At 45.9% G+C, this 24,016-nt stretch overlaps 1 protein-coding gene across 1 annotated transcript; it reads left to right on the forward strand.

Annotated features, from left to right (window-relative positions):
* The first annotated feature begins 1,678 nt into the window (after positions 1-1,678).
* PDIA6 (protein disulfide isomerase family A member 6) lies at positions 1,679-23,779 on the forward strand. The gene is made up of 13 exons (XM_047068459.1): positions 1,679-1,770; positions 7,606-7,747; positions 11,695-11,752; positions 12,205-12,331; positions 14,088-14,194; positions 15,417-15,547; positions 15,932-16,046; positions 16,604-16,744; positions 17,502-17,586; positions 17,714-17,786; positions 18,867-19,025; positions 22,615-22,711; positions 23,306-23,779. Exons 1-13 carry the CDS (start codon positions 1,752-1,754, stop codon positions 23,372-23,374), a joined length of 1,323 nt encoding a protein of 440 aa, XP_046924415.1. The 5' UTR covers positions 1,679-1,751; the 3' UTR covers positions 23,375-23,779.
* The last annotated feature ends 237 nt before the right edge of the window (positions 23,780-24,016 follow it).

Below are 24,016 nucleotides of genomic sequence, written 5' to 3' on the forward strand. Positions count from 1 at the left end.
GGGTAACATCTCCCATGCTGAGAGTGCATGTTTTAGAAGATGGTGGCATTGTACGATGGGAGAAGCCAGAATTCCTGAGTCACCCATGGAAAGCTCCTTTCCAGCGAGAGCAAGAAATAAAACATTATGGGATAAGCCACCCAGATTTTAGGGCTGTTTGCTTTAGATTTTTTTTTTCGACGTTTTTATTTATTTTTGGGACACAGAGAGACAGAGCATGAACGGGGAAGGGGCAGAGAGAGAGGGAGACACAGAATCGGAAACAGGCTCCAGGCTCTGAGCCATCAGCCCAGAGCCTGACGCGGGGCTCGAACTCACGGACCGCGAGATCGTGACCTGGCTGAAGTTGGACGCTTAACCGACTGCGCCACCCAGGCGCCCCTGGGCTGTTTGCTTTAGATGCCACCACTGACTATCCTGACACACCAAACCCTAGATTTTACAGTGCCATCAGTAAACCCAAAGAGATCTCTCAGAGAATCAAAAATCGGGGATCCACAGGGCCCAGCCCACAAATGGTCTGGATGTCTCACGATTTCTCCACACAGCCCCCCAGCACCACCCCATCATCTGGCATTTGCTGCCAGCTTCCTCTGCTTGGTGTCAGTTCACCCTGAGGGAGCTTCTTCACTCCCTTTGCTTCCTGTGCATGGATGACTCTCCTGTTTGCCTAGCAAACGTTTCAGACTCAGCTCTAGGGCCACTTCCTCCAGGAAGCGCTCCCTACAGGCCATCACCACTCCTGGCTTCCACTGTAGTGACTCCCAAATCCTTCCGCCAGAAGCAGAGCTGTCTCACGCATCCAGCACTACAGAGAAATAAACCAGTACGAATACGAAAACAAAATGCTCAAGGCCAATCCAAACACAGGAGGGGAAACCTGGGTGGAAAGATGCCATATCTTAGCCTGCTACGCTTAAAATATTTTACTTTTGCAAATTTTACAAAACACGTATCACTGATCACATTGCAAAGGCCCCTCCCAGGGTGAGGAAGGAAACCCTCTGAGGAGCTCTGAAGCTTAAGCCCCAAGGGCTTCTACAGAACAAGGTCCTATCAGTGAAAAAAAGTTTTGGAGTCAGATGCCCTGGACGTGGGAACTTCTAACTAAAGTAATTCAACCAAACAAATAAGTGTTGAATTATGGTAGGCACAGTACGCACAGTATGATTGAATGACCATCAAGGCACAGGACAAATTAAAGTGTCATTTAATAAGGTCATACATGTACTGAGCGCCCAAAGAAAGTTATCCTCTCTGGGGGACAAAGAGGATAAGGGGTGGAGAGCAGGGGGGGCAGGGGATGAGTGAAGGCTGGAAAGGGGCTCGTTAGAGGCAAGGGAGGGAAAGAGAGAATAAAGACCCTTAAGATAAGAAGAACCAAATACTGGACTCTACGGGGGAAAGTACCGACAGCCCGCTTCGGGCTGGGGGAATCCGAGAGCCACGGAGGAAGGAAAGGGTGGTCCGCCCCGCCCCCAGCAAGCCCCTCCTTCCGCCGCTCGCTCCGCCCTCCATAAAAAAATCAAACCGGTAACCTCTACCCGGCCGCCTCCCATTGGTCACGCGAATGAGCGAAGCCTGCTGGAACCAATGGGCCGCGGCCACGGCTTGGCGAGCGCCTTCCGGCCCGTCCCCGCCGCACCGCCCGGCGCCTGCCTCACGGGCCGAGGGCGGGACGTGGGGCGGCGGGGGCGCGGCGCGCGGAGCTGAGGCGACGGTGGGACTGCGCGGCGGCCCGGGAGCTCGGCATGGCTCGCCTCGTGCTGGGTAGGCGCGGGCCTCCTCGTCCCGGGGGACCGCCGGGGAGGCCCGGGGCAGGGCGGGCGGGCGGCCTCGCGGGGCCAGGGCTGGGGTGGGGGATGCGGTCGGGGCCGCCCCTCGCGCGGGGGTGCGGGGCCCTGCCGGTCTCGGGGCGCGTGTGGAGGGGAGGCTGCGCGGCGGGGCTCCCGCAGCCCACCCCGGGGAGCGAGCGCGACGGGGTCGGGGAGTCCCGGGGTGGTGCATCCTGAGAACCACTGGGAGCCCCGGGCCGAGGGGGGCGGCGGCGGGCCGGGCGAGGGTGAGGGCCGGGAGCTGCGTTCGAGCCGTGCCGAGCAGCTAGGACTCGATCCCTGGCGGAGGTGGAGCCGGGGGCGACCTGAGAGGGTTGGGGTCAGGGGTCCCTTGTCCTGGGCCCGCCCTCCTCACCCTGGCGTGTAGACGGCACGGCCGCCGGGTCCTCACCCTGCAGCTCGTCCTCACCACTTGTTTAATGCCGTTCCCACTAATTGAGAAAAACTGAAATATCAAAACCGAGCCCTGGAAAAGGCCGAAGAGTTTGCTTTAGAAAGGGAACGGTGCCTTCCCAAAGCGCTTCAAGTGTGAGCGAACTTCTAAAAAACTAAATGGGACGCAGACCACCATGAATTATGTAAATCCCTGTTTTAGAAACTGTGCAGTGAGTGGGGTTGAGGATCCCGACCCCTTTCTGGCTCGCCTTGGTCCCCGCCGAGGCGCTCTTAACCTTCCTTACCTGAACGCCCTGAATCCAGACCGCAGAGTTTGAGCCCCAGCCGGCCCTGCCCCGCATTTCCTAGCCGTGTGACGGCGAGCTAGTGACTTAACCACTCTGGGCTCGTCCTCCCCCTCTGGGTGGTTCTCAGGATGCACGAGTTCACATGGGTCTCAAGAGAGTAAACAAGATGTAAATATTTGCTGTAGTACAGAGAGAATGTAGAGGAGGGGAAAAGATTCTAGTCTCTGTTCAGTGTCCCTCGGGTGAATTCATACCGGGCGCGGAAAGAGTCTGTGATTCTATCATTTATTTGCATAAATGGAGTCAGACCTTTTGGGGAGCCCTCTTGGTTTCTAGATGAGTGCTGTGGGATCGTGTACTCTTGGTGGCAGGTGTGGGACAGAGATGCTACTGATGTGGATTTATGACATCCTTAACTACTGTGGAGGAATAATGGGGAGCCACAGATGGCAAAACCATCTGCTCACATAGATTCTAGACACTTGGATGTTCCCATTTCCCATTGGTGCTCATTATCAGTGAGTGGAACAGCCATGTGAATTTTAGAAACAGAACGCTATTAGTCGGCATTGACCCAGTTTATCATCTTAAGTGGCCCGGAGTGTTTTGTTTGTCTTCTTGAGGGTTTTCATAGGGGGTAGTTAACATCTTTTAATCTGTTTTTCTGAGTAGTATGGTTCGATTTTTTTTCCCAGCCCTGTGTGGTCATATTGCCTTCTAAGGAATGTAAGTCTCAAATCTTTATCATCAAGACATTCCCACTAGAGAGCCATTTATAAGGAAGGTGGGGGGGGGGCTCTCGTGAGAATTCAGCAAAACTTAAAGACAAAAAGTCGGGGTGCCTGGGTGGCTCAGTTGGTTTAGCGTCCGACTTCCGCTCAGGTCGTGATCTCGTGGTTTGTGAGTTCGAGCCCCGCATCAGGCTCTGTGCTGATGGCTCGGAGCCTGGAGCCTGCTTCGGATTCTGTGTCTCCCTCTCTCTCTGCCCCTCCCCTGCTAGCACTCTGTCTCCCTCAGAAATGAATAAAAACATTAAAAAAAATTTTAAAGACAAAAAGCCTAGCACTGTTACCAGAGAAAAAAAAAAAAAGAAGCAGCCCAAGTCCATGTTATACTGAGTGTCAGTAGCCACGACCATCTTTGTATGTAAAGGAAGCACATTCCTGAGGTGAAGTCATGGTCCTTCCCTTTGGTGACTCCAGCCTGCTGTCCCGGATTGGCAAGGGAATGCAGTGAACCTAATTCTCCTGCCACAATCTAACTAATGACCCTCCTTGGGATTATACTAATGCAGTCTCCAGTCCTTTGGTTTAAAATGTGGGTTGCATAACCGTGTTCTCTCTCTTTCTAATTATGTGGCCTTAGGCAAGTTACCCTTTCTGTGTCTCCATTTCCAGGTCTAAAAATGGGCATGATGATACATACACCACATAGAGTTCTTAAAATGAGTTAATATATCCTAAGTGTTTACGCACTGCCTGGTGTGTAGTGTCATTTAAGTGTTATTCTCAGTTAACATGTCAGTTTCTGGAGGGTAGTTGGATAGATACATAGATCAAAATGTTAGCTATACTATACCCCCAATCCCTTTGTAAGATTATTTCTTAAGGAAATACTCATATTTATCTGAAGGGGGGAAGAGTGTAAGGATTTTCAGCATTGGCCTGTTAATAGTGAAAAATTGGAAAGAAATTCTGTTAGTGGTGAATGGGCAATGTGATATAGCCATTAAAAATGGTTATACGGGGGGTAAATAGTAATCCATAATTATGTAGAAAACTTATTTTGAGTGGGGAAAAAAGGCTACAAAAAGGAATGTATAGTAAGATCACATGCATATAAATATAATAATAGTTTTAGACTTCCGAATAGCACAGAGAAGTCCATATGAATATCACCAAAATATTAATTGCCCGTTCTAGTGGGACTGTTCATGGGTTTTCTTTTGCTTTTCCATTTTTGAAACTTTCACATTGAGCTCAGTGTATTGAACAAGTATTGATTTATGTTGATTTTTTACAAAAAATACACTTTAGAAAGTAGATCTGCATGGAGGATTTTCCAGGCCCAGTCTTAACTTGTAAGCTTATTCAGAATTAGGATGGTCTCTGCTTGTTCTTAATTTACTTGATTCGTTAAATGTGTCAAACTCCACTTAACCTTTACTGCAGCAACAAAAACATTATCAAGCAGCACAATCCAGCAGAGATATGCAAATTTTATATCTAATTTTAAATAGTCTCGTAGCCACATTTCAAAACGCAAAAAGAAACAGGTGGCATTAATTTTAACATATTTATTCCCCACTGTCTCTCAAATATCATTGTAGCATGTAACCAATATCAAAAATATTAATGAGGTACTTTTTTTTTTTTTTTCCCCTACCAAGTCTTCAGAATTTAGCACTTTGTATACCTTCACTCCGTGTGGTGAGCGGTTAGCATGTTGGACAGCGGCAGTTATTAAGGCAACCCCAGTTTGGTTGGCCTGACCTCCATCCACCTGCACTCTCTCCCACCTCTCAAAGTGGAGAAGGGGGCCATCCTGCCCCAGGCTACCCCTGCCACTGACTCTGGGTTCCCTCCCTTCCGGATTCAGATTCCAGGCGTTCTGTTTCATTATTCCTCTACTTTATCTTTAGCCTCTCCCACTCCACATATTTTTTTCCCTTCAAGCTCAGATCACTCTCGTCTTTAAAAAGAAACCTTCCTTCTGCCCCACATTTGTTTGCTCTCTTGCGCTCTTTATAGTGAAACTTGTTACAGAGTTCCCTTTTCGTGAACTTGTTCCCTCCTACTGTCTCCAGTCTTTTGCAGATTGGCTGCTGCCTGTTTTCACTCCTCCACCTCAGCCATCCTGGGCTCTGGGGATCCTCTGTCATGAAATCCACCAGGTCATTTTCAGTCTCCTACTTGACCTCCCAGCAGCGGGTGTTACTGCTGGCCATTCCATCTTCCCCTGAGTTTAGGTGTGACCCCACTCTCCTGATAGTTCCCCCATCTGCTGTCCACATTGCAGCCAAAACGCCCTTTCTAGAAAGCAAATCTGGTCATACCCCCTGCAGGATAGCCTTTTAGTGGTTTCATGTCCCCCTTACCAAAGTCCACAGTTTTATTTCATATAAAGTTCCTACATTATTAGCCACGTCTATAAATCAAATGCAGTGTTCTTGAAAAATAGAATTATGTTGCTTATTCATGCCCCTGACACACTGAACCATTTTATCCTGAGCTCTAAAAGACAACATGGTTTAATGGGAAGAGCTTGGAAATAGAAGCTAGAGACAGCAGATGGGTCCCTACAAGTGCCTTGGTTTCCTTATTTACAAACGAGGGGCGATTCCTACTCTTAGTTAGTAATGCTGTGAAAACCCAAGTGGTCCAGTGTATTTGGAGTCATTTGAAAGCGGTTCCGTAAGCATAAGGTGAAATATTTAGCAACAGAACAGTTAACACTGGTGTACATTCCTTCCAGAAGAAATTTACCATTGGGTTATACAAAAAGGTTCCATTTGAAATCTTCCAAATTCCGTCTACAGAATAAGCATATGAGCACGTGACCACAATGGCATACCCGTCCGCTGCCTTAGGACACAGGTCCGCCCCATCATTTGTTGCATCAGTAGATTAAAAGAAAGAAGTTATATGATCATCTTCACAGATGCTAAAAAGAAATAGGTAGAAATTTCTTTAATATCCTAAAGTTTATCTGTTTCAACTCAAAAGCCAGCAAATGAGAAAATACTAAAGTCAAGAACAGTCCATTACTTAGCATTGTTCTGGAGGTCTTAGACAATGCAATTAGAAAACATAAAGAAATCATATGTTTAAAGGCAGAATTGGAATTTTGATAGTACTACCAATTCAAAAACGTTTTGAGTTTTTAAGATATTTCTTTTTTTTATATTTATTTATTTTTGAGAGACAGAGTGAGACAAAGTGAGAGTGGGGGAGGGGCAGAGAGAGAGGGAGACGCAGGATCTGAAGCAGGCTCCAGGCTCTGAGCTGTCCGCACAGAGCCCGACGCGGGGCTCGAACCCACAGACCGACCTGAGTCATGACCTGAGCCGAAGTCGGACGCTCAACCGACTGAGCCAGCCACCCAGGCGCCCCTAGTTTTTAAGATATTTCTAAGTCCATCCAGAACTTGTTTTCCTATATAATTGTTAACAATTACGTTTTAAGTTCCTACAGTAGCCAACAAAAACGCATTTGGGCCACAGTGTGGCTAAACTATGCTGTTAATAAGACAATAACACTCCATCCTTCTTTTGTAACATTTACATGAAAATTCTTCGTAAGTTCATCCAGCAGCATTGCAAGTGTCTGGTGACTGCCATACATAGTGTGAGTAGAAATAAAAATATTTATAAAAACAAGTATTGCCCTTGATAGAGTCCCAGTTTAGTAGACAAGACAATTAATTTTTCCTTCAAAGAAAGTTTAATAAAGATACTGTACTCGGGCGCCTGGGTGGCTCAGTCAGTTGGGCGTTCACCTTTGGCTCAGGTCATGATCTTGGGGTTCATGAGTTCGAGCCCCACATCAGGCTCAGTGCTGTCAGCGTGGAGTCCACTTCGGATCCTCTGTTCCCTTCTCTCTCTGCCCCTCCCCCGCCCGTGCTCTCTCTTGCTCATAAATAAATAGACGTTAAAAAAAGGTAGTGTGCTAATATTGCAACTGAATAACACAAAAAATAAATGCTGTGTGGATTACTCGGGGTCACAGGGTAGCCTCCCAGTTTTTCGGTGTCTTCGCCCATAAAATGGCACGAATACTATTACTTCACGAGGTGATTGTGAAGAATGAAAATGTTAATACGTAAAAAGCACCTAAGTTAGAGATCTTTTTCGATTGCAGCTCAAGAGATGACAGTGTGGATCTCTTTCCTGCTTGCTCTGTGCTGCACCGGTGGCAGTGAAATTCCAGGGGCTGCCACAGCCACAAGGGGGATGGGCACTGGGGGGTTAGAAAGGACCTGACCCAGGCCATCCTCCTGTGTGAAGAACCTTGGGCAATTCAAGAAGACGTTTCCTGCCAGAGCTTGAACCCTGTCATTAATGGTGTGCTTTTTGTCTTTTACTGCAGGTCTAATAAGCTGTACCTTCTTTCTAGCAGTGAATGGTCTCTATTCCTCTAGTGACGATGTAATTGAATTAACTCCATCAAATTTCAACCGAGAAGTTATTCAAAGTGATAGTCTGTGGCTTGTAGAGTTCTATGCTCCATGGTAAGTATAAAGCACTTGTGGATTATTTGTGGTACTTTATAAAATTAGGAATATTATATAAAAATGTGATTTTATTTAGTCATCTAGTTTGTCTAGTTTACTGCTTGTTTCAAAGAAGTAGAGAGGAAAATGGGGGATTCCACAAAGTGTTGTCTGTTAAAGGCCATGGAGATTGAGTCCATTGGGGGGACAAAGGTTGAAGTAGCTAATTGTTGCAAGAAAGAAGAAAGAAGTATTTTCTTATAATTTTAAGAAGATATATCTCTGTAATGAGGTAAGTAGGGTCTTGATGGAAGGGAAACTCCTTTATGCTGAAAGAATATTGGGCACAGGAAAGGGAAAAGCTAGTGATTGATTCCATTCTGCTTCTTGAAGAAGAGAGTGGCTTCTAGAAATACAGAATTTTAACAATCTGATTTAATTTAAAAATTCCTCTCTTGACTTACATGCATTGCTGGAAGAAAACCCTTGTGGAGTAAAGATAGAATTTTCATTGAAATTAACGGTCACAACTATATATAGTCAAAATACGGTATTGCACTAATTGTTTATGGAGTTAAACGTATAATGCAAACAAAACAAAAACGCAACGAGTAGAAGTGCAGAGACTGGTTAATGGAAACTGCAAAAGGTACCCGAAGCTGTTACTTCTATAAACCAGCGGGGCCGTGGGCACTCAGGTCCGGGGAGGCCTGAGCCCCAGCCAGCTGTATCTGCAGATCAATTGTACAGTGATCTGAGATCCCGATCATCCTTTTAGATGTGAGCGATGTCCCCTAAGCTCACATAGGAGGTAGTGTATGAAGTTATTACAAATTCTTCTTACCTGAGTGGGTGCACTTCAGAGTATGCCTGATGAGAGGTTTCCTTTTATTGCTTTAATTTTTTCTCTGCAAGACCATGAAACAGTTTTGGAAACTCAATGCCGGTCCTTGTGGACTGTTTGGCTTAATGTTCAGTGTAGCAAATTAAGGTAATACCCTCTGCTTAAAAATTTATGTTACCACTTTGTGAATACTGTTCATCCTAATGCCTTCATCGTTTTTTTTTTTTTTAATGTTTATTTATTTTTGAGACAGAGGGAGACAGAGCATGAGCAGGGAAGGGGCAGAGAGAGAGGGAGACACAGAATGTGAAGCAGGCTCCAGGCTCCGAGCTGTCAGCACAGAGCCCGATGCGGGGCTCGAACTCACAAACTGTGAGATCATGACCTGCGCTGAAGTCGGACGCTTAACCGACTGCGCCACCCAGGCGCCCCCTTCACCATTTTTTTTTAAAGCTTCTCTTTGTTTTGTGTTTGTCAAATCCAAATGAGGATTCTGTGTGGAATGTACGAATTGTAAATGTACGAACTGTTATATTGTTGAATGCCTTTGTATGCAGTTTTTGCAAGTGTGATTTTTTTTTTTTTTTTATCATTTATGGCATGAGTAATTTACATTGTTTTGGGAAGCTTCGATATGAGAGAATATACCTCATTGCAAAATGGAATCAAACAGCATAATTGAGAAGGCTGGATCTGGATCCTGTAGTTAATTGTTCTTGTGACATGGCGCTTGGGCCTCCCAGTGTTTTGGGTAAGAGGAGGTGTCATTAGAGCAGGTGCCTTTAACCTCTTCTTGTGCTCAGACTTGGCAGCTTGGTGAAGGCTTTGAGTTCTTTCCAGAATAAAGATGTTCCTTTTCCATCTATGGAGTAAAGCATATAGGATCACAAAGGGAACCTAAAACATTGAAATAACATTCACAAAATACTAAAACAAATTTTGATGTGATTATATTATGTAGTACTCTTTTACTGGGGCAGTAAATACCAAGCTCCAGCAGCAGATGTAACACCTAGACATCATAATTTTGAAATAGCAATGGACAGAAATGAAGTTAAACTGTAGTAGCGATCTGAAAGGGGCTGAGTTTTCATTTGTGACAAAGTCACAAGTGCTCATGGTGTGTTGTTAATGTTTATAATTGAAGGGAAGTCTGCATTTCATTTACAAGTTAGTGAAATAGGGGGGGCCTGGGTGGCTCAGTCGGTTGAGCATCCGACTCTGAATTTCAGCTCAGGTCTTAATCCCAAGGTCATGGGAAAGAGCGCTGAGTGCGGAGCCTGCTTAAGATTCTCTCTCTCTTCCTCTGGCTCTCTCTCTCTCTCTCTCTTAAAAACATTAAAAAACAAAAAACAAAAAGTGAAATAGAGGTGTTTTTACCCCCACCAAAAGTTCCTAGAGCCCCTGAATTTTTATACACCAGTCCTTCGGGGTCTGGACTGCAGGGGAAGAACCTTTGGGTCAGAGGTGTGCTGTACCTCGACTCGCGCGGCATTTCTGTCGGTCTTTACTACGCTTAATATTGAAATTGAAGGAGTATGGACTCTGACGTCTCCAATAGGAGTCCTTTCATAGAATAAACTCATTGAAAGAGGCATAAAGTCCTATAAAATTTTGACCCCCAGACTTCTAAGTAGCTCACCTGAACTGCAAAAAACTACTATATGTAAGTATGTAAACCAGCATCACAGGACATTTCTCAGAAGATCCTGACCTTTAAAATACTGGATTAAGGTTAGGCCCCTATGGAAGGGGCCACCAGTATACAGGGATGAAGAATGTGGGACCTGGAGCCACATAGACCTATGCAGCAGCTCTGTGACCAGATGACTTGTGATACTGGGTAGGTTTCTTAACTCCTCAGCCCCTGTCTCCTCATCTGTAAGAGGAAAATAGCAAGGCCTGTCTTCAGTGATGTGCTGACGGAATGAAATCCTGTATGAAGGGCTCCTCTTGGTCTGGGCACCTGGCATTTACTCATTAGGTTCTTAAAAACTGAATTAGGAGACTTGACTTTGTTAAAGAAACAACTAATCACCTATGGATAAACTAGCTTTAGTATCTTCATGCAGTGGATGTTACTCAATATTGAAAATGAACAGTATAACTGCAACCTTGATAAATGGTATGAACGTACCAGGTTTTTGTATATATAACTTTTAAAAGCACTGTCTGTGTGTGTTATGTCTCACAATTTATTTCAAATACTGTAACGTGAAGGATTTTCTTTTCTTCTTTGTCTCTTGCTCGCTCCTGTTCTTTTATCACCATCTTGTGGTATTGAATACTTTTCAGCTTGCTAGGCATATAAAATTGGGATTACGTGTACATTTTTAACCCCACGTGCTGCTGTGGGAGCCAAAGAGCATTGAGATTTAGGCTCTAATTCAGATGCTTCATCTGTAAAATGAAAAGGTTGGACTAGATCAGGGAATATGAAATCTTAATGGGCTTAAAAATCACTGGTTGAACTTACTAAGATGTGGGTTCCTGAACCCCTTCTCTAGGTGTTTGGATTTCATGCAGCCTAAGAGTCTGCCTTTTGCCTAGGCTTACAACTCAGACCACACATTGGGACACACTTGACCAGATGAATGCTAAAGTTCCTACCCAGGGATAGAGTTACAAATGATGGTTTGTTTAAACTCTTTAAACATAATTTAAACAGTTGGGGGGGCACCTGGGTGGCTCAGTCAGTTCAGTGGCCGACTTCAGCTCAGGTCACGATCTCACGGTTTGAGTTCGAGCCCCACGTCGGGCTCTGTGCTGACAGCTCGGAGCCTGCAGCCTGCTTCGGATTCTGTGTCTCCCTCTCTCTCTGCCCCTCCCCCATTCACACTCTGTCTCTCTCTCTCTCTTTCAAAAATGAATAAATGTTAAAAATTAAAAAAAAAAAACCAGTGGCTTGGAAACTTTTAAAATGAGTATATGAAGAAGAGTGATAGTAGAATCCTAAAATGGCGAGTTCCTTCACGTCACCGATCATGTTTCACTAGCGCATGTGTTCCCTGCCAGCACCTACCCCTGTGCGTGTCCCTCAGTAGAGTGTTGGTAGAGTATTTTTGAATTGAGGATCGAAGACTTGAACCGTTGCCTTATTTGTGCTTTTATCTCCTAAAAGGTGTGGCCACTGCCAGAGGTTAACACCAGAATGGAAGAAAGTAGCAACTGCGCTAAAAGTAAGTTTCCAAGATGCCCACATTCATTCACCTGTGTGTGTATAATAAGTAAGAACGCAGCCAGGCTTAACGTGCCGCCGGAAGTTCATTTGCATGTTGGAGCTCAAAAACCTTGTTCTGGTGCCGAAAGCATGTAGGGAGCAAAGGGATAGTACACTAACACGTGTAATTTTTACGTTGTCTATTTTTATTGAGTCAGTTTTCCGGATTAATGACATAATCCTCGTGGTCTCACTAATTCTTGGTGCTGCAGAGTCCCCTCCAGAGCTCTGTCCATTTCTCCCGTCATTCCACGTAGGTGTGACTTCCCAGGCTACAGGTCTCATTAAATCTGTCTGTAAACCTAACCTTGCCCTGTATCATCTTGGAGTCTACATGAGTTCAGTGATGGATCTTTGTGGAATCTGCTCCAGTGGAAAAGAAAAATTGATAAAACTCTTACATTTTCACAGGATGTTGTAAAAGTTGGCGCAGTTGACGCAGATAAACACCAGTCCCTAGGAGGTCAGTATGGTGTTCAGGGATTTCCTACCATTAAGATTTTTGGATCCAACAAAAACAGACCAGAAGATTATCAGGGTAAGGACTTTTCCTAACTACTCTATTCCCCTGGTTGGAATTTTAATTTGAACAAGTAGGTAAAAAATAGGAGCAAGGGCCTGTTTGTTTTTGTAAATAAAGGTTTTCAAAACAGTCACACCTAGTTTCATGTCGTGTGTAGCTGCTGTCACACTGAAGGGGCAGAAGTGAGTCGCTGCAGCAGACTGGGTGGCCCGCACCCCTCAAAATCGTTTGTGTTTGCCACTTTACAAAGAGTTTGCCACCTCTTGGTCTAGAGCGCAAAACCTCTTTTTTCCTAGTACATTTGTTTTCTTTTTTTTATTTTGAGAGAGTGAGAGAGAGAGAGCGAGAGAGTTTGCGAGTGGGGGAGGGGCAGAGAGAGGGGGAGAGAGAATCCCAAGCAAGGCCCCTCACTGGCTCATTCCCACAAACAGCGAGATCATGACCTGAGCCAGAATCAAGAGTCAGACACCTAACCTGAGCCACCCAGGCGCCCCTCCTAGTATATTTCTTGATTTGGCATATTTCCAAGTAGATTGGTGGTAGGGGCACCGGTTCCGAGGATGGAGGTCTTGGCCCTTCTGTATTAGGAAGTGACACACGTGGTGATGTCAGCTGGGGCCGCGGTCCCACACCATCTGAACATATACTGCGTGTTGCTCTACTATATTTTCTTTCTAATGTCAGGGCTAAAAGTGTGCTCAGGTGTTTTTCTATCTTCCTTGGCAGTTTGGTAAGAAACTATTTAAAAAATACATGGAATTTTCTACAGACATTTTATTAGAGTTTTCCCTTTGAACGCTAAAGATAGCGTGGCCCATATTATTCGTACGTTTTTCATACCTTAATAGCCCCCCTGACTTTTTCTCGAGTGTATAGTTTTTTGGTTAAACTTCTAAAGGCTGTTGTCATTATTGAGTTTCAGTACAGTGTTTGTTACTTCTTAGATTAGGAGAGAATTCAACTAAAGAACCTAAAACAGCCCAAGTATTGTAAGCAAGATAGAAAGAAGGCGCCTGGATTGCTTTCCAGTTACTTGGCTTCAGACGTTTCATATCCTACTTTTTCTACAGTTTTTTCTGCTTGTCATCATAGAAATAGTTTCTTCTGGGGAGCCCGGGTAGGTCAGTTGGTTAAGCATCCAGCTTCAGCTCAGGTCATGATCTCGAGGTCTGTGAGTTTGAGCTCCGAATTGGGCTCTGTGCTGACAGCTCGGAGCCTGGAGCCTGCTTCGGATTCTGTGTCTCCCTTTGTCTCTGCCCTGCCCCCATGCACCCTCATTCTCTCTCAAAAATAAAAAAATAGAAAGGGAGAGAAGTAGATCAAAAATAAAATAGAAAGAGGAAGGAAGGAAGAAAAGAAAAAATAGTTTTCCTGTATTTTCCTTGATGTAATTTGTATTTAGAAATGTCCCCTGCTTTTTTTTTTAACTAGATAATAGGCTTATTCATCTGCATACATGTTACACGTTCAGTAGACATTTGTGAGTTTCTCTCATTTGCGGATGGCATTAGTAGGTGAACAGGATGTTTGTGTTTAATAAACTAAAACTGAAGGAGAGGATTTGGTTTTCCAAGGGAAAAGTCAAGTGCGGTGTGTATTACAGGGAGAACTTGACTCTGTGTTAAATACCCATGTGTTGTTGGGTCTGTTCAAACATCAGATAAAGCTGACAGAAATCTGACAAATGTAAAGGGCCACGTCTTTAGGTCGTGTCATTATAGGCACACGGCCCCCACCACCCATTCGTCTGATTGTCCTTTGTCTTCTGTAGGTGGCAGAACTGGTGAAGCCATTGTAGATGCTGCTCTCAGTGCTCTGCGCCAGCTCGTGAAGGATCGCCTTGGGGGGAGGGGTGGTGGATATGGTTCTGGAAAACAAGTAAGACTGTGTGATGTCAACTTTGAATGTGTGTGATGAGTTTGATGCCACAATATGGACTCTTTGTAGAGGATAGTTCTTGGGCGGGTTATTTTTGTTTTTTTGGGTTTTTTTTGTAGTTACTACTAATGTTTTAAATTAGTGAACTTTCAGTTAAAAGATATAACAAGGTTGGGTCAGCTCATGCCAGAGGGAATGAGCCACCTAGCTTGTTGATTTGGCCTCCTCAGAAGTCTCTAGTCCCAGAGCATCTGGCCACCACTATAGGCCAAGAATCAGGCCACAAGATGGGCTTCCTCGGCCCAGCACTGAAAGGGAAGAGTTTGTAGACCTCTCGAGAAAGAGCTTCAGACCAGGAAGCCAGGCTCTGGGACCCTTTGGCATTTGTAGTTCCAGAGTGGGGAGAGAGAGACCAGATCGGCTTGGGGACAAAGAGGGATGAAATCTGAACGACCTCTTGGCCTATATCTGGCAATCAGCCTGAAATTTTGGAAAATTCAATCTCAGTGGACAGGGAAGAAGAGAAAAATTCCTGTTCCATGGATTGGTATTTTAGATGCCCATGTAGGAGATGTGAAGTTAACCAAATGTTCTTGTGAAAAGGCATTAAATTCTTACAAATGAAGGTAAAATGGCCCTTCACTCTTACAGAGACCAGTAAAAGTAGCTTCTTTATACAGATGTAGAATTTACCCGAAGATTCCATGCTCTTGGCTTTTGGCCCAGGCATCCGAAAGCAGTATAGTGAAACTGCTCCTCAAGAACACTTGAGTTTGCTACTCAAGAACACTCTTTGAAAATAAAGAATTAAATGTTACTTTTAGCTCTCTTGAATGGTAGAGACTTTCTCTATGGAAAGGTAGTAACTGGTTACGTTTAACAACCTGGGATGAGGAAGCAGCTGTGCCCAGCCGGAACTAGAGTAGAATTGGGTGATTCTGTGAGCCGTGTGGGGGTTTCTCTTAGCCCAACAGCAGGCGAGAGAGTTCCGGAATATTCATAGCTTACACTGGAGGTGCTGGTGATTGAAAGTAAACACTGTTTGACAAGTGATAATAATATTAAGGAATGACCCCAAGTGGAGTAGAATGGTTTTCACTAGAAAGAAGAACTCCAGACTTCGTTAAGATGTGGAAGAGATCATTGTCTGTTATCTATTTAGAATAAGAATAGCGTTCTTTCTGGCCAAGTGTAACTAAATGTTTAATGTCACATGCGACAGGGTAGAGGTGAGAGTTCGAGTAAGAAGGATGTAATTGAGCTGACGGACGACAGCTTCGATAAGAATGTCCTTGATAGTGAAGACGTTTGGATGGTTGAATTTTACGCTCCTTGGTGTGGACACTGCAAAAAGTAAGGGCTTTTTACCAAGTATTTTGAGTCCCAGTGCTTTTAATATATTCACCTAGCTGGCTCTGAAAAAGCTGACCCAGACGGCAGGTCAGTCTCCAAGATCTCCTCCAGGAAGGCTCTGACGCCGAGTGAATGTTAAACATTGGCACTGGTGCCGAGTTTCTTCTGTCACAGCTTCAAAGATTAACGGGGACCTAGCGTGGGGGAGGGAGTGACCGAGACCTGGGAAGTGAATGTGAAAAGACAGCATCACATTGTACGCAAAGCTACGCACGGTGGTTTCCAAGCGCGGTGTGACTGGATTGGGCAGAGATGCGCGTCTCGGTTAAAGTGTTCGTGCTGACGGTTAAAACACACTTTTAAAGTGCAAATATCTTTCCATAGTCTTGAGCCAGAATGGGCTGCTGCAGCCACAGAGGTAAAAGAGCAAACCAAAGGAAAAGTGAAGCTCGCGGCTGTGGACGCCACGGTTAACCAGGTTCTAGCCGGCCGGTATGGGGTGAGTGTCCAGATGGCGAACGTCTTTGAGGAGTACACGCTGTTTTCAGCTGTGACTTCAAAGGGTATCCGGGCTTCCCTGTGTGGTAGGAGGGGAGATGTTTGGCCATTTTGTAATGGAACTAAATTACTTTATTGTTAAAACTAACGAGTCTTGAACTCAGGACTGACTCACTCTCTCCCTCTCTCTCTCTCTCTCTCTCTCTCTCTCTCTCTCAAGTCCAATATCTCACTGTTTCTGCTGTGTGCTGCATGTGAATTTTCAGCTTGCTCAGGCTCTTACAAGTCACTACTAGTGCTTTTGAAGTTGGTCTGCTTGTTCTAGAGCAGATAACGTTGTATTCAGTACATATGGAAGGTTTGAATAATACTCCGCTAAGCCTGGTGGGCAGGCTGTTAAAACTGCCTGATCAACAGACCTCTGTGTATCCTCCCTGATCACTGACGCAGCCTGGGAATATTATTCTATTAAATTACCTATAAGGCAGCCTTAGAACCCGTAAAGATTATTCCTTATTAAATATTAGTTTGATTTTATACTCTTGTCTTTTTTAATAGATTAGGGGATTTCCTACAATCAAGATATTTCAGAAGGGGGAATCTCCTGTGGATTACGATGGGGGGCGGACGCGATCTGACATTGTCTCCCGGGCCCTGGATTTGTTTTCTGACAATGCCCCACCTCCTGAGCTGCTTGAGGTAAACCGCTTCCGTCACTCGTGATCAGAACCGACCATGTCTTATGGGGGAGGCTCTCACACAGTAATGACACTCCTTTGGTGTTTCCAAATGGACTTTGTCCCTTCTCTTTTAAAATGCTCTCTTTAAAGTATTATTGGACTTTCAAGTGGGGAAAACCTGCCTGATAAACTGCTGCTTTTCATAATTTTAGTACTACAATCCTTACACTAGGAGGACGAGTGTGCCAAGCTTTTTAAAAATAGAATGCGCCTGGCCACTCCCTCCCCGTTGTCTCAGCCGCAGCTGCTGTTTGTGGAGCACCTAGTCATGTGACGGTGTGACAGCATCACTCTGCTCTTACGTATATTTTCCTTTCAGTTCGCACATGAATGCCTAGAGGCAAATACTGTTTTTATCTCATTTTATGTGAGGAAACAGAGGCACAGAGAGCCTCAGATCCCCATAAATATATAATACACATGTGTCTGTCTAGCTAGGTGATTGTCAGAGCCAGGGTCCTCCGAGGCTGTCTGCTTTTGGAGCCCACGTGTGTCGGCAGGTGCCGAGTCAGCACCGGGATGGCCCGGGGACAGACCCCGAAGGCCAGCTGTCCGTGGTGCCATAGCGCGAACCTGGAGTGTCAGGGGGAGTCGCTCTGTCTCTTGAAGTCTTTGCTCTTCATTGAACGTGATGATGCCGAGTCTCTGTCGTCAGGCTCACCTTTGGGTTTTGTGTCCGTGGCCTTCCAACCACCCCTTGTGCTCTGGGCCCACAGATCATCGACGAGGACATCGCTAAGAAGACCTGTGAGGAGCACCAGCTGTGTGTCGTGGCCGTGCTGCCCCACATCCTGGACACGGGTACGGCGAACAGGGGCGCCCTTCGCCGTGACTGCTCTGTGCTGCCTGCTCTGAGAACGCTTTCTAAGCTGATGAATGTTTCGGATTCTTTTATTTTTACCTTTTCAAAATTTTCTGTTTAAATTAGGAGCTGCTGGCAGAAACTCGTACTTAGAAGTTCTTCTTAAGTTGGCAGACAAATACAAAAAGAAAATGTGGGGGTAAGTTGCTGAACTTATTTTCTCAGTATGATTTGGACAGGAGAGCATAGTGCTACCCGGATACTGTCTGGTTCAGGGTGCCTGGGCGGCTCAGTCAGTTAAGCGTCTGACTCCGGCTCAGGTCATGATCTTCGTGGGTTCGAGCCCCGCGTCGGGCCCTGTGCTGACAGCTCAGAGCCTGGAGTCTGCTTCGGGTTCTGTGTCTCCCTCTCTCTCTGCCCCTCCCCACCTTGTGCTGTGTCTCTTCGTCCCTCAAAAGGAAAAAAAGTAATGCAAGTCTTTTACCTGTCTGTGCCACAGTACCTTTTCTCATAAGAATCATTTTATTTTATTTTTTTTTTAAGTTTATTTTGAGAGCACACGCATGAGTGGGAGAGGGGCAGGGAGAGGGAGAGAGAGAATTCACGGAGCCCAGCTCGGGGCTCGATCTCACGAACTGTGAGGGCATTACCTGAGCCACAGTCGAGTCGGACTCTTAACCAACTGAGCCACCCAGGCACCCCAGATACAGGTGTGCTTTTAAAACAAAGTATGTCTGCTTCTTTCCGATTTAACTTTTTGTTTCTCGTCCTCTATCCATTGCTGTCCCCCTCAAGTGACCTTGTGCCCCCTCCCATTAGTTCAACAAAGTGTGGTGTGCCTACAGAGCACCGCATTCTGGCATCCTTCTCCTTCACCGTCGTAGAAGTTGAGTAAGAACTGTGGCTGAGCATTGTTACAGGGATTGAATAATGATACACCAGTAAGTCTTAAGAAGAAGTTATCCTACTGGCGAACGTGCCCAGTTGTCTAAATGATATTAGTAGGATTTCAGGTAATAGAGACAGAAAACCCAGCAGGTTTAGTGGACAGTATTTTGGAGGCTGGGAGCAAACCGTATATAGATTTGGGAGACTTCTGGAGGTAGAGCGTAGGGAACATCCAGAATACGTTATTTTTGTATTTTATTTCTGTTTCTACATCCATTTCATTCCATAAAATGTTGGGAATGTAATCCGTTTTTGTTTTTTTAGTATCCGCTGATTCGATTCTAACTACTTTGAAAGGGCTCTTCACCCTAAAACAAGCCTGTTTTTCTAGGTGGCTGTGGACAGAAGCTGGGGCCCAATCTGAACTTGAAAACGCGTTGGGGATCGGAGGCTTCGGGTACCCTGCCATGGCAGCCATCAACGCACGCAAGATGAAATTTGCTCTTCTGAAAGGATCTTTCAGCGAGCAAGGCATTAACGAGTTTCTCAGGTAATCTCTTGCCTCCTTGAGTTGTTTTTGTTCTGTGGCTTGGTTCTGCGTGGCGTGGGTTCAAAGCTAGGTTTACGTAGACCAGGCAGTGCGTGGAGTTAGTGTGCATTTGGCATTCCGGGGAATTAGGTGTTTGCGCTTTTGTTCTTTTCCGTGGAAGCATTCTGTAGGGGAAGAGGCCACCTTGCTGTTGCGCCATTGCATCGAGCTCTCTGATCTCATGCAAGTCTCCTCTGGGCTGGTAGCAGCCCTCCGCCCCCCCAGCATGCTTTGTGCCTCTCACCTCAGCTAACGCGCCTTCCGTTTCTGGCCGGTAGCGGTAGAACGTGTACTTCTGAAGTGATTCCAGCAACGTGCAAACAACATAATAGGTTCTGAAACTCAAAATCCAGTTGATAGAGCTCTCTGTCCTGCCCGGCCATTCAACTCCTCCAAAAATTGATTTGATCATCTTTCAGGTAAATACGAGGCATCGACACTGTGCTAATTCTCAGGTGTGCGGTAATTTGGTTCATGCCTCGTCCTCCTAACTGGGTCTCACAGGCACATCTCTCACAGACCTTCTCTCTGCTTACTACTACAGGGCCTGGCTGATTGTTAGCTCTTGGTAAATAGTACGTTTTTTGTATGGTTTATGTACCATCTACTGCATTCTTACAATAAATGTTATTAAGAAAATGATAGAAAATACACTCACGTTACTGTAAAATTCTGCGAGTGGACTTGTATGGCTCACCCCACGTGCAGGGGTCAGCTGTGCTCATCAAATGTCATCCTTCTTCAGCAGCTGATTCCAATGTCACAAATCGTAAGAAATTTGTGAGAAAATCGTAAGAAATGTTTGAGGGGGATCAGTAACCACGAGGTTGAGCCTGTGGACTCACTGGAAATGGCAGGTCTAACTGCGGCTTTGATTTTATTCACATTTCTTTTCAGCCAGTTTCCCTTCTCTGGTTTGTTGTTCTTTGTCGTGTGTTTTGTGTCTTAGTACGGAGGAGGTGGCTGGTTCGCGGGAAAGCTGCGGACAATAGCGTATTGTCAACTTGAGACCATCGCTGTTGCGCTGGAGATCGTACAGGCCACTGGTTCTCCAACTTCGTGCCTTAAAGGCAGCAGAGAACCTCAGAACCCACCCAGTTACCAGTGGGGAAGAGGACGCAGTAATGGGTCGAAAGGAGACACAGTGGGCGACAGTATACTTGTCTCTAGTCCCGCGCGCCTTGTTTTCTGACGAGACTGGACGCGCGCGCAGCTCGTCGCCGGTGAGGGGTGAGGGGGCTGCCGCCGGTAGACGGTGCCAGGCCCGCCAGGGAGTTGGTGTCCACGTCCACCAACGTGTGCGCTTGAAAACCACAGACCTGAAGCTGAGACGGACTGTGATGAATACATTGGCAGTAACTCACAGCTACAGTCAACCCAAGACGAGTGTTCGTGATTCCCATACCTCTCCCTGCAGGCGTGTTATTGAAGTGTTCCTTTCGGTGTAGCAGCCAAACACACGAGTACGTCATTGTGCGTGATGCAGCCGGAAGTGAAGAAAGGACTCGAGTTTCACAGAAGTTCATTGTTTGAAGCAGCAGCCGTGTTTCTCGGGGCTCTTTGATAAGACACGATAGCATTTAGCCCTGCAAAGAGAATGGGGGCGCAGGGGAGGAGCGGGACTGAGCTGTTAAAACGCTTTTTTTTTTTTTTTTAAACAATCGAACCCTGCCCTCAAGGCATAGTTCCCTTAGAATTTTGTTCCCTTTTGGGGCGCCTGGGTGGCTCAGTCGGTTGAGCATCTGACTTCAGCTCAGGTCATGGTCTCATGGTTCATGAGTTCGAGTCCTGCATCGGGCTCTGTGCTGACAGCTCAGAGCCTGGAGCCTGCTTCAGATCCTGTGTTTTTCTCTTTCTCTCTGTCTCAAAAAATACATAAACATTAGAAAAGAAGAATTTTGTTCCACTTTAAAGGAGGCCTGGTGTCTTTCCATTAGTCCTTCTGTTTGCTGCTGCTGAGGACATTAAGTAGGAATGTTGGGGCACCTGGGTGGCTCAGTCGGTTGGGCGGCTGACTTCGGCTCAGGTCATGATCTCACAGCTCGTGAGTTTGAGCCCCGTGACGGGCTCTGTGCTGACAGCTCAGAGCCTGGAGCCTGCTTCGGATTCTGTGTCTCCCTCTCTTTCTCTACCCTCCTCCACTCATGCTCTGTCTCTAAAATAAACATTAAAAAAATTTTTTTTAATTAAAGAAAAAAAGTAGGAAGGTAGCTGCTTTCTGGGCACCGACTCCCTACATCTCGGCATCTTCTTGATGAAGAGACTGATGTTCAGAGATGAATAATCGGATTAAGGGTCCCAAACTAGTAAGAAGTAGAACCACTGGCTTGCCTTTGATTACTTGCATGGGTTTGTATTTCTTATGTCAGCCAGAGCTTGGGTTGGCCTGTGCCCCCTCACGGCAAATGGAGCCATTCTGGTGTAGGTTTTTGATGGACTACGAGAGACACAGGTCTGACTCGCCGTGCCCAGTACCTCTTGACTCTGCACGCGCATCGGCGTGGAGGCCAGCGTCCTGCCCTGTGTTACACTTAGAGCTCAGCCGATGGCGGTGGAGCGCGGCTCTAGAGCGTGTGGATAATCGGTTTTCTGAACGTAACTCCTCTTCGGACATCAGGGTTTCTCGATGTTGGCACTTGTGACATCGTGGGCCAGAAGTTTGTCCTGTGTGTTACCGGGTGTTTAGTACCTGTCCTCTAGATGCCAGTTGCACACTGTCCGCATACACACACAGTTGTGATCGTAAAAATGTCTCCAGGCATTGTCACATGTCCCCTAGGGAGAAACTCGCTCCGTTGAGAACCACTGATAACACGTCATAAAAAATGCAGGGTAGCCAAAGGCAGTGGATAGAATTCCCCCCTTTTCCACCGAGCCAAAGAACCGTCAAACACACGTGGGACACTTCCACTCCTGTCTCTTTTCCTCTCTTCCCTGTAGTCCAAGCACCCTTCACCATCTGGAAACTTTTTAAAGAAGGCTTGCTCCCAGTCTGGCAGTTGCCTCTACATCTTTCTAATGAAATGTTTATCAGAATTGGTCAAAGGCAAGACCTAATACGCCCTGTCACCATAGAACTCTTTCTTCTGTGTCTTAAAAGTTTGAGATGAGGATTGCCACCATCACCTCTAGATCTGCCTGTGGGCTGGTGTTAAGTGCTTCTGCTCGCTATTGGAAGTCTGGGGAAGGAAACCGAATTTTCGTTTTAAGATGCCATCTTTCATAAAGTGTTTTGGGGGTTAGTCTACAATTTTGTTCATCAAACGTTTTGCCTGTGTTCTACGTGAATGTTGATAGGTTTTGCGTACTTAAATTTGTATTCTAGCAAAATAAGTTTATTTTTCTTAATTAGTAGTAGTAACTAGCTTTATCTGATGCCAAGACCTTAGTCATTTCATGCCTGGTTACGTTGTCGTCCTTACTTGAACGGATAGTACTGTGCGGGAGCAAGACGTGAGAGGCACCTGTGCAGAAACTTAGCAGGCGAGTCATTGTTTTAACACATCGTGTCTTCATCGGTATGTCCTTGCTTTGGTCACTGTCCCCTCAGGGAGCTCTCTTTTGGGCGCGGATCCACAGCACCTGTGGGAGGTGGGGCCTTCCCCGCCATCAGCACCAGAGAGCCTTGGGACGGCAAGGATGGCGAGGTGAGTCCCCAGGGCTGGAGGCCACGCGCGTGCGGGACTCCTCACCGGGGTGCTTGTCCCGCCTCTCCTCACTTTCCCCGGCCCAGGGCGCCTTTGCTGTTTGTAGGCCGAGTCCTTTCCATCCGTGGTGTGGTGTCAGAAGTGCCATAACCTCGCGAGCCTTTCAGGGCTGCGTGACAGAGTCTTGACAGACAACCAAGATAAATTTCAGGAATGAGGTTTCATTCCTGATGATTACTGCTAAATGGAGCATTTCACCCGGAATCCATTTACTTTGTATCTGAGAAGCACAAAATTACAACTTTGGAATTATCGTGGATTCTGGCACACTTCTGCCCCTCCCCCCTCAAAACGATGAGCTAAGTAGCTGTCGGTGTTAAAGAGGTAGGTGATCTGTTAAAATCCTACCTCACCTAAGTTCTCGGCTTTTCCCGGCTGTAAAATGATAGGCAAAGCTAAAAGCAGGAGCCAGGTTAGGGCAGAACCGGCTCTGTGACCTGGGGTGTCTCTAGAAGCTACCTTGCTCCTCCGCCGTGAGCCCGCGAGCTCTCCCAGCTCTCCCTGCAGGGCCTAACGAGTGGCTTTGTTTCCCAGCTTCCCGTGGAAGACGACATTGACCTCAGTGACGTGGAGCTGGACGATTTGGAAAAGGATGAGCTGTGAGAGGCCTGGCACAGACTTCAGTTTTCTTTTCTTGGGAGCAGATTTCCCCAGCAGTGAAGGAACATTCTTCACGATCAGATGAATCTACCAGTGGCCTTTTTAACCAAGAAGTAGCACTTGATGGGTCATTTGAAAACACTGCAACAGTGAACTTTTGCATCTCAAGAAAACAATGAAAAATTCTATGAATTGTTGTAGCCGGTGAATTGGGTTGTATTCTGTCAAGTAATATTTTGGAGAAAACTGATGGGCTGTTGAAATATTTTTCCCTCCCTCTCTCTGACTGCTGCTTGAATGTTCTTGGAGGCTGTTTCTTATATATAAGTTTTTTAATGTGATTCTTTCATTTGAATATTGATGGCTTTTTTCCATTAAAAAATAAAATAATATTTTGGACAATGCCAATATACGTATGAAATTAGTGTCCACATCATAAATTCAGTAAATTTAGCCAGTAAATTGATACCATGAAGGGATGACCCTGATGTCTTTCCTCCCTATAAAATACTTGTGATTCCAAGGACACCATCTGGACGCCTGCCACAATACGGATTTTTACGTGTGTCCCGCAAGGCCAGGTGCCATCCGTGGAATGTGAAACGTAAGGCGAGTTTACGGAAAGAAGGATGAAAAACAGTGGGT

The sequence above is a fragment of the Lynx rufus genome, unplaced genomic scaffold (genome assembly GCF_022079265.1).
Source record: "Lynx rufus isolate CCGP_SWC_20201006 ecotype Redwood Valley unplaced genomic scaffold, mLynRuf1.p SCAF_8, whole genome shotgun sequence".
NCBI classification, from domain to species: domain Eukaryota; kingdom Metazoa; phylum Chordata; class Mammalia; order Carnivora; family Felidae; genus Lynx; species Lynx rufus.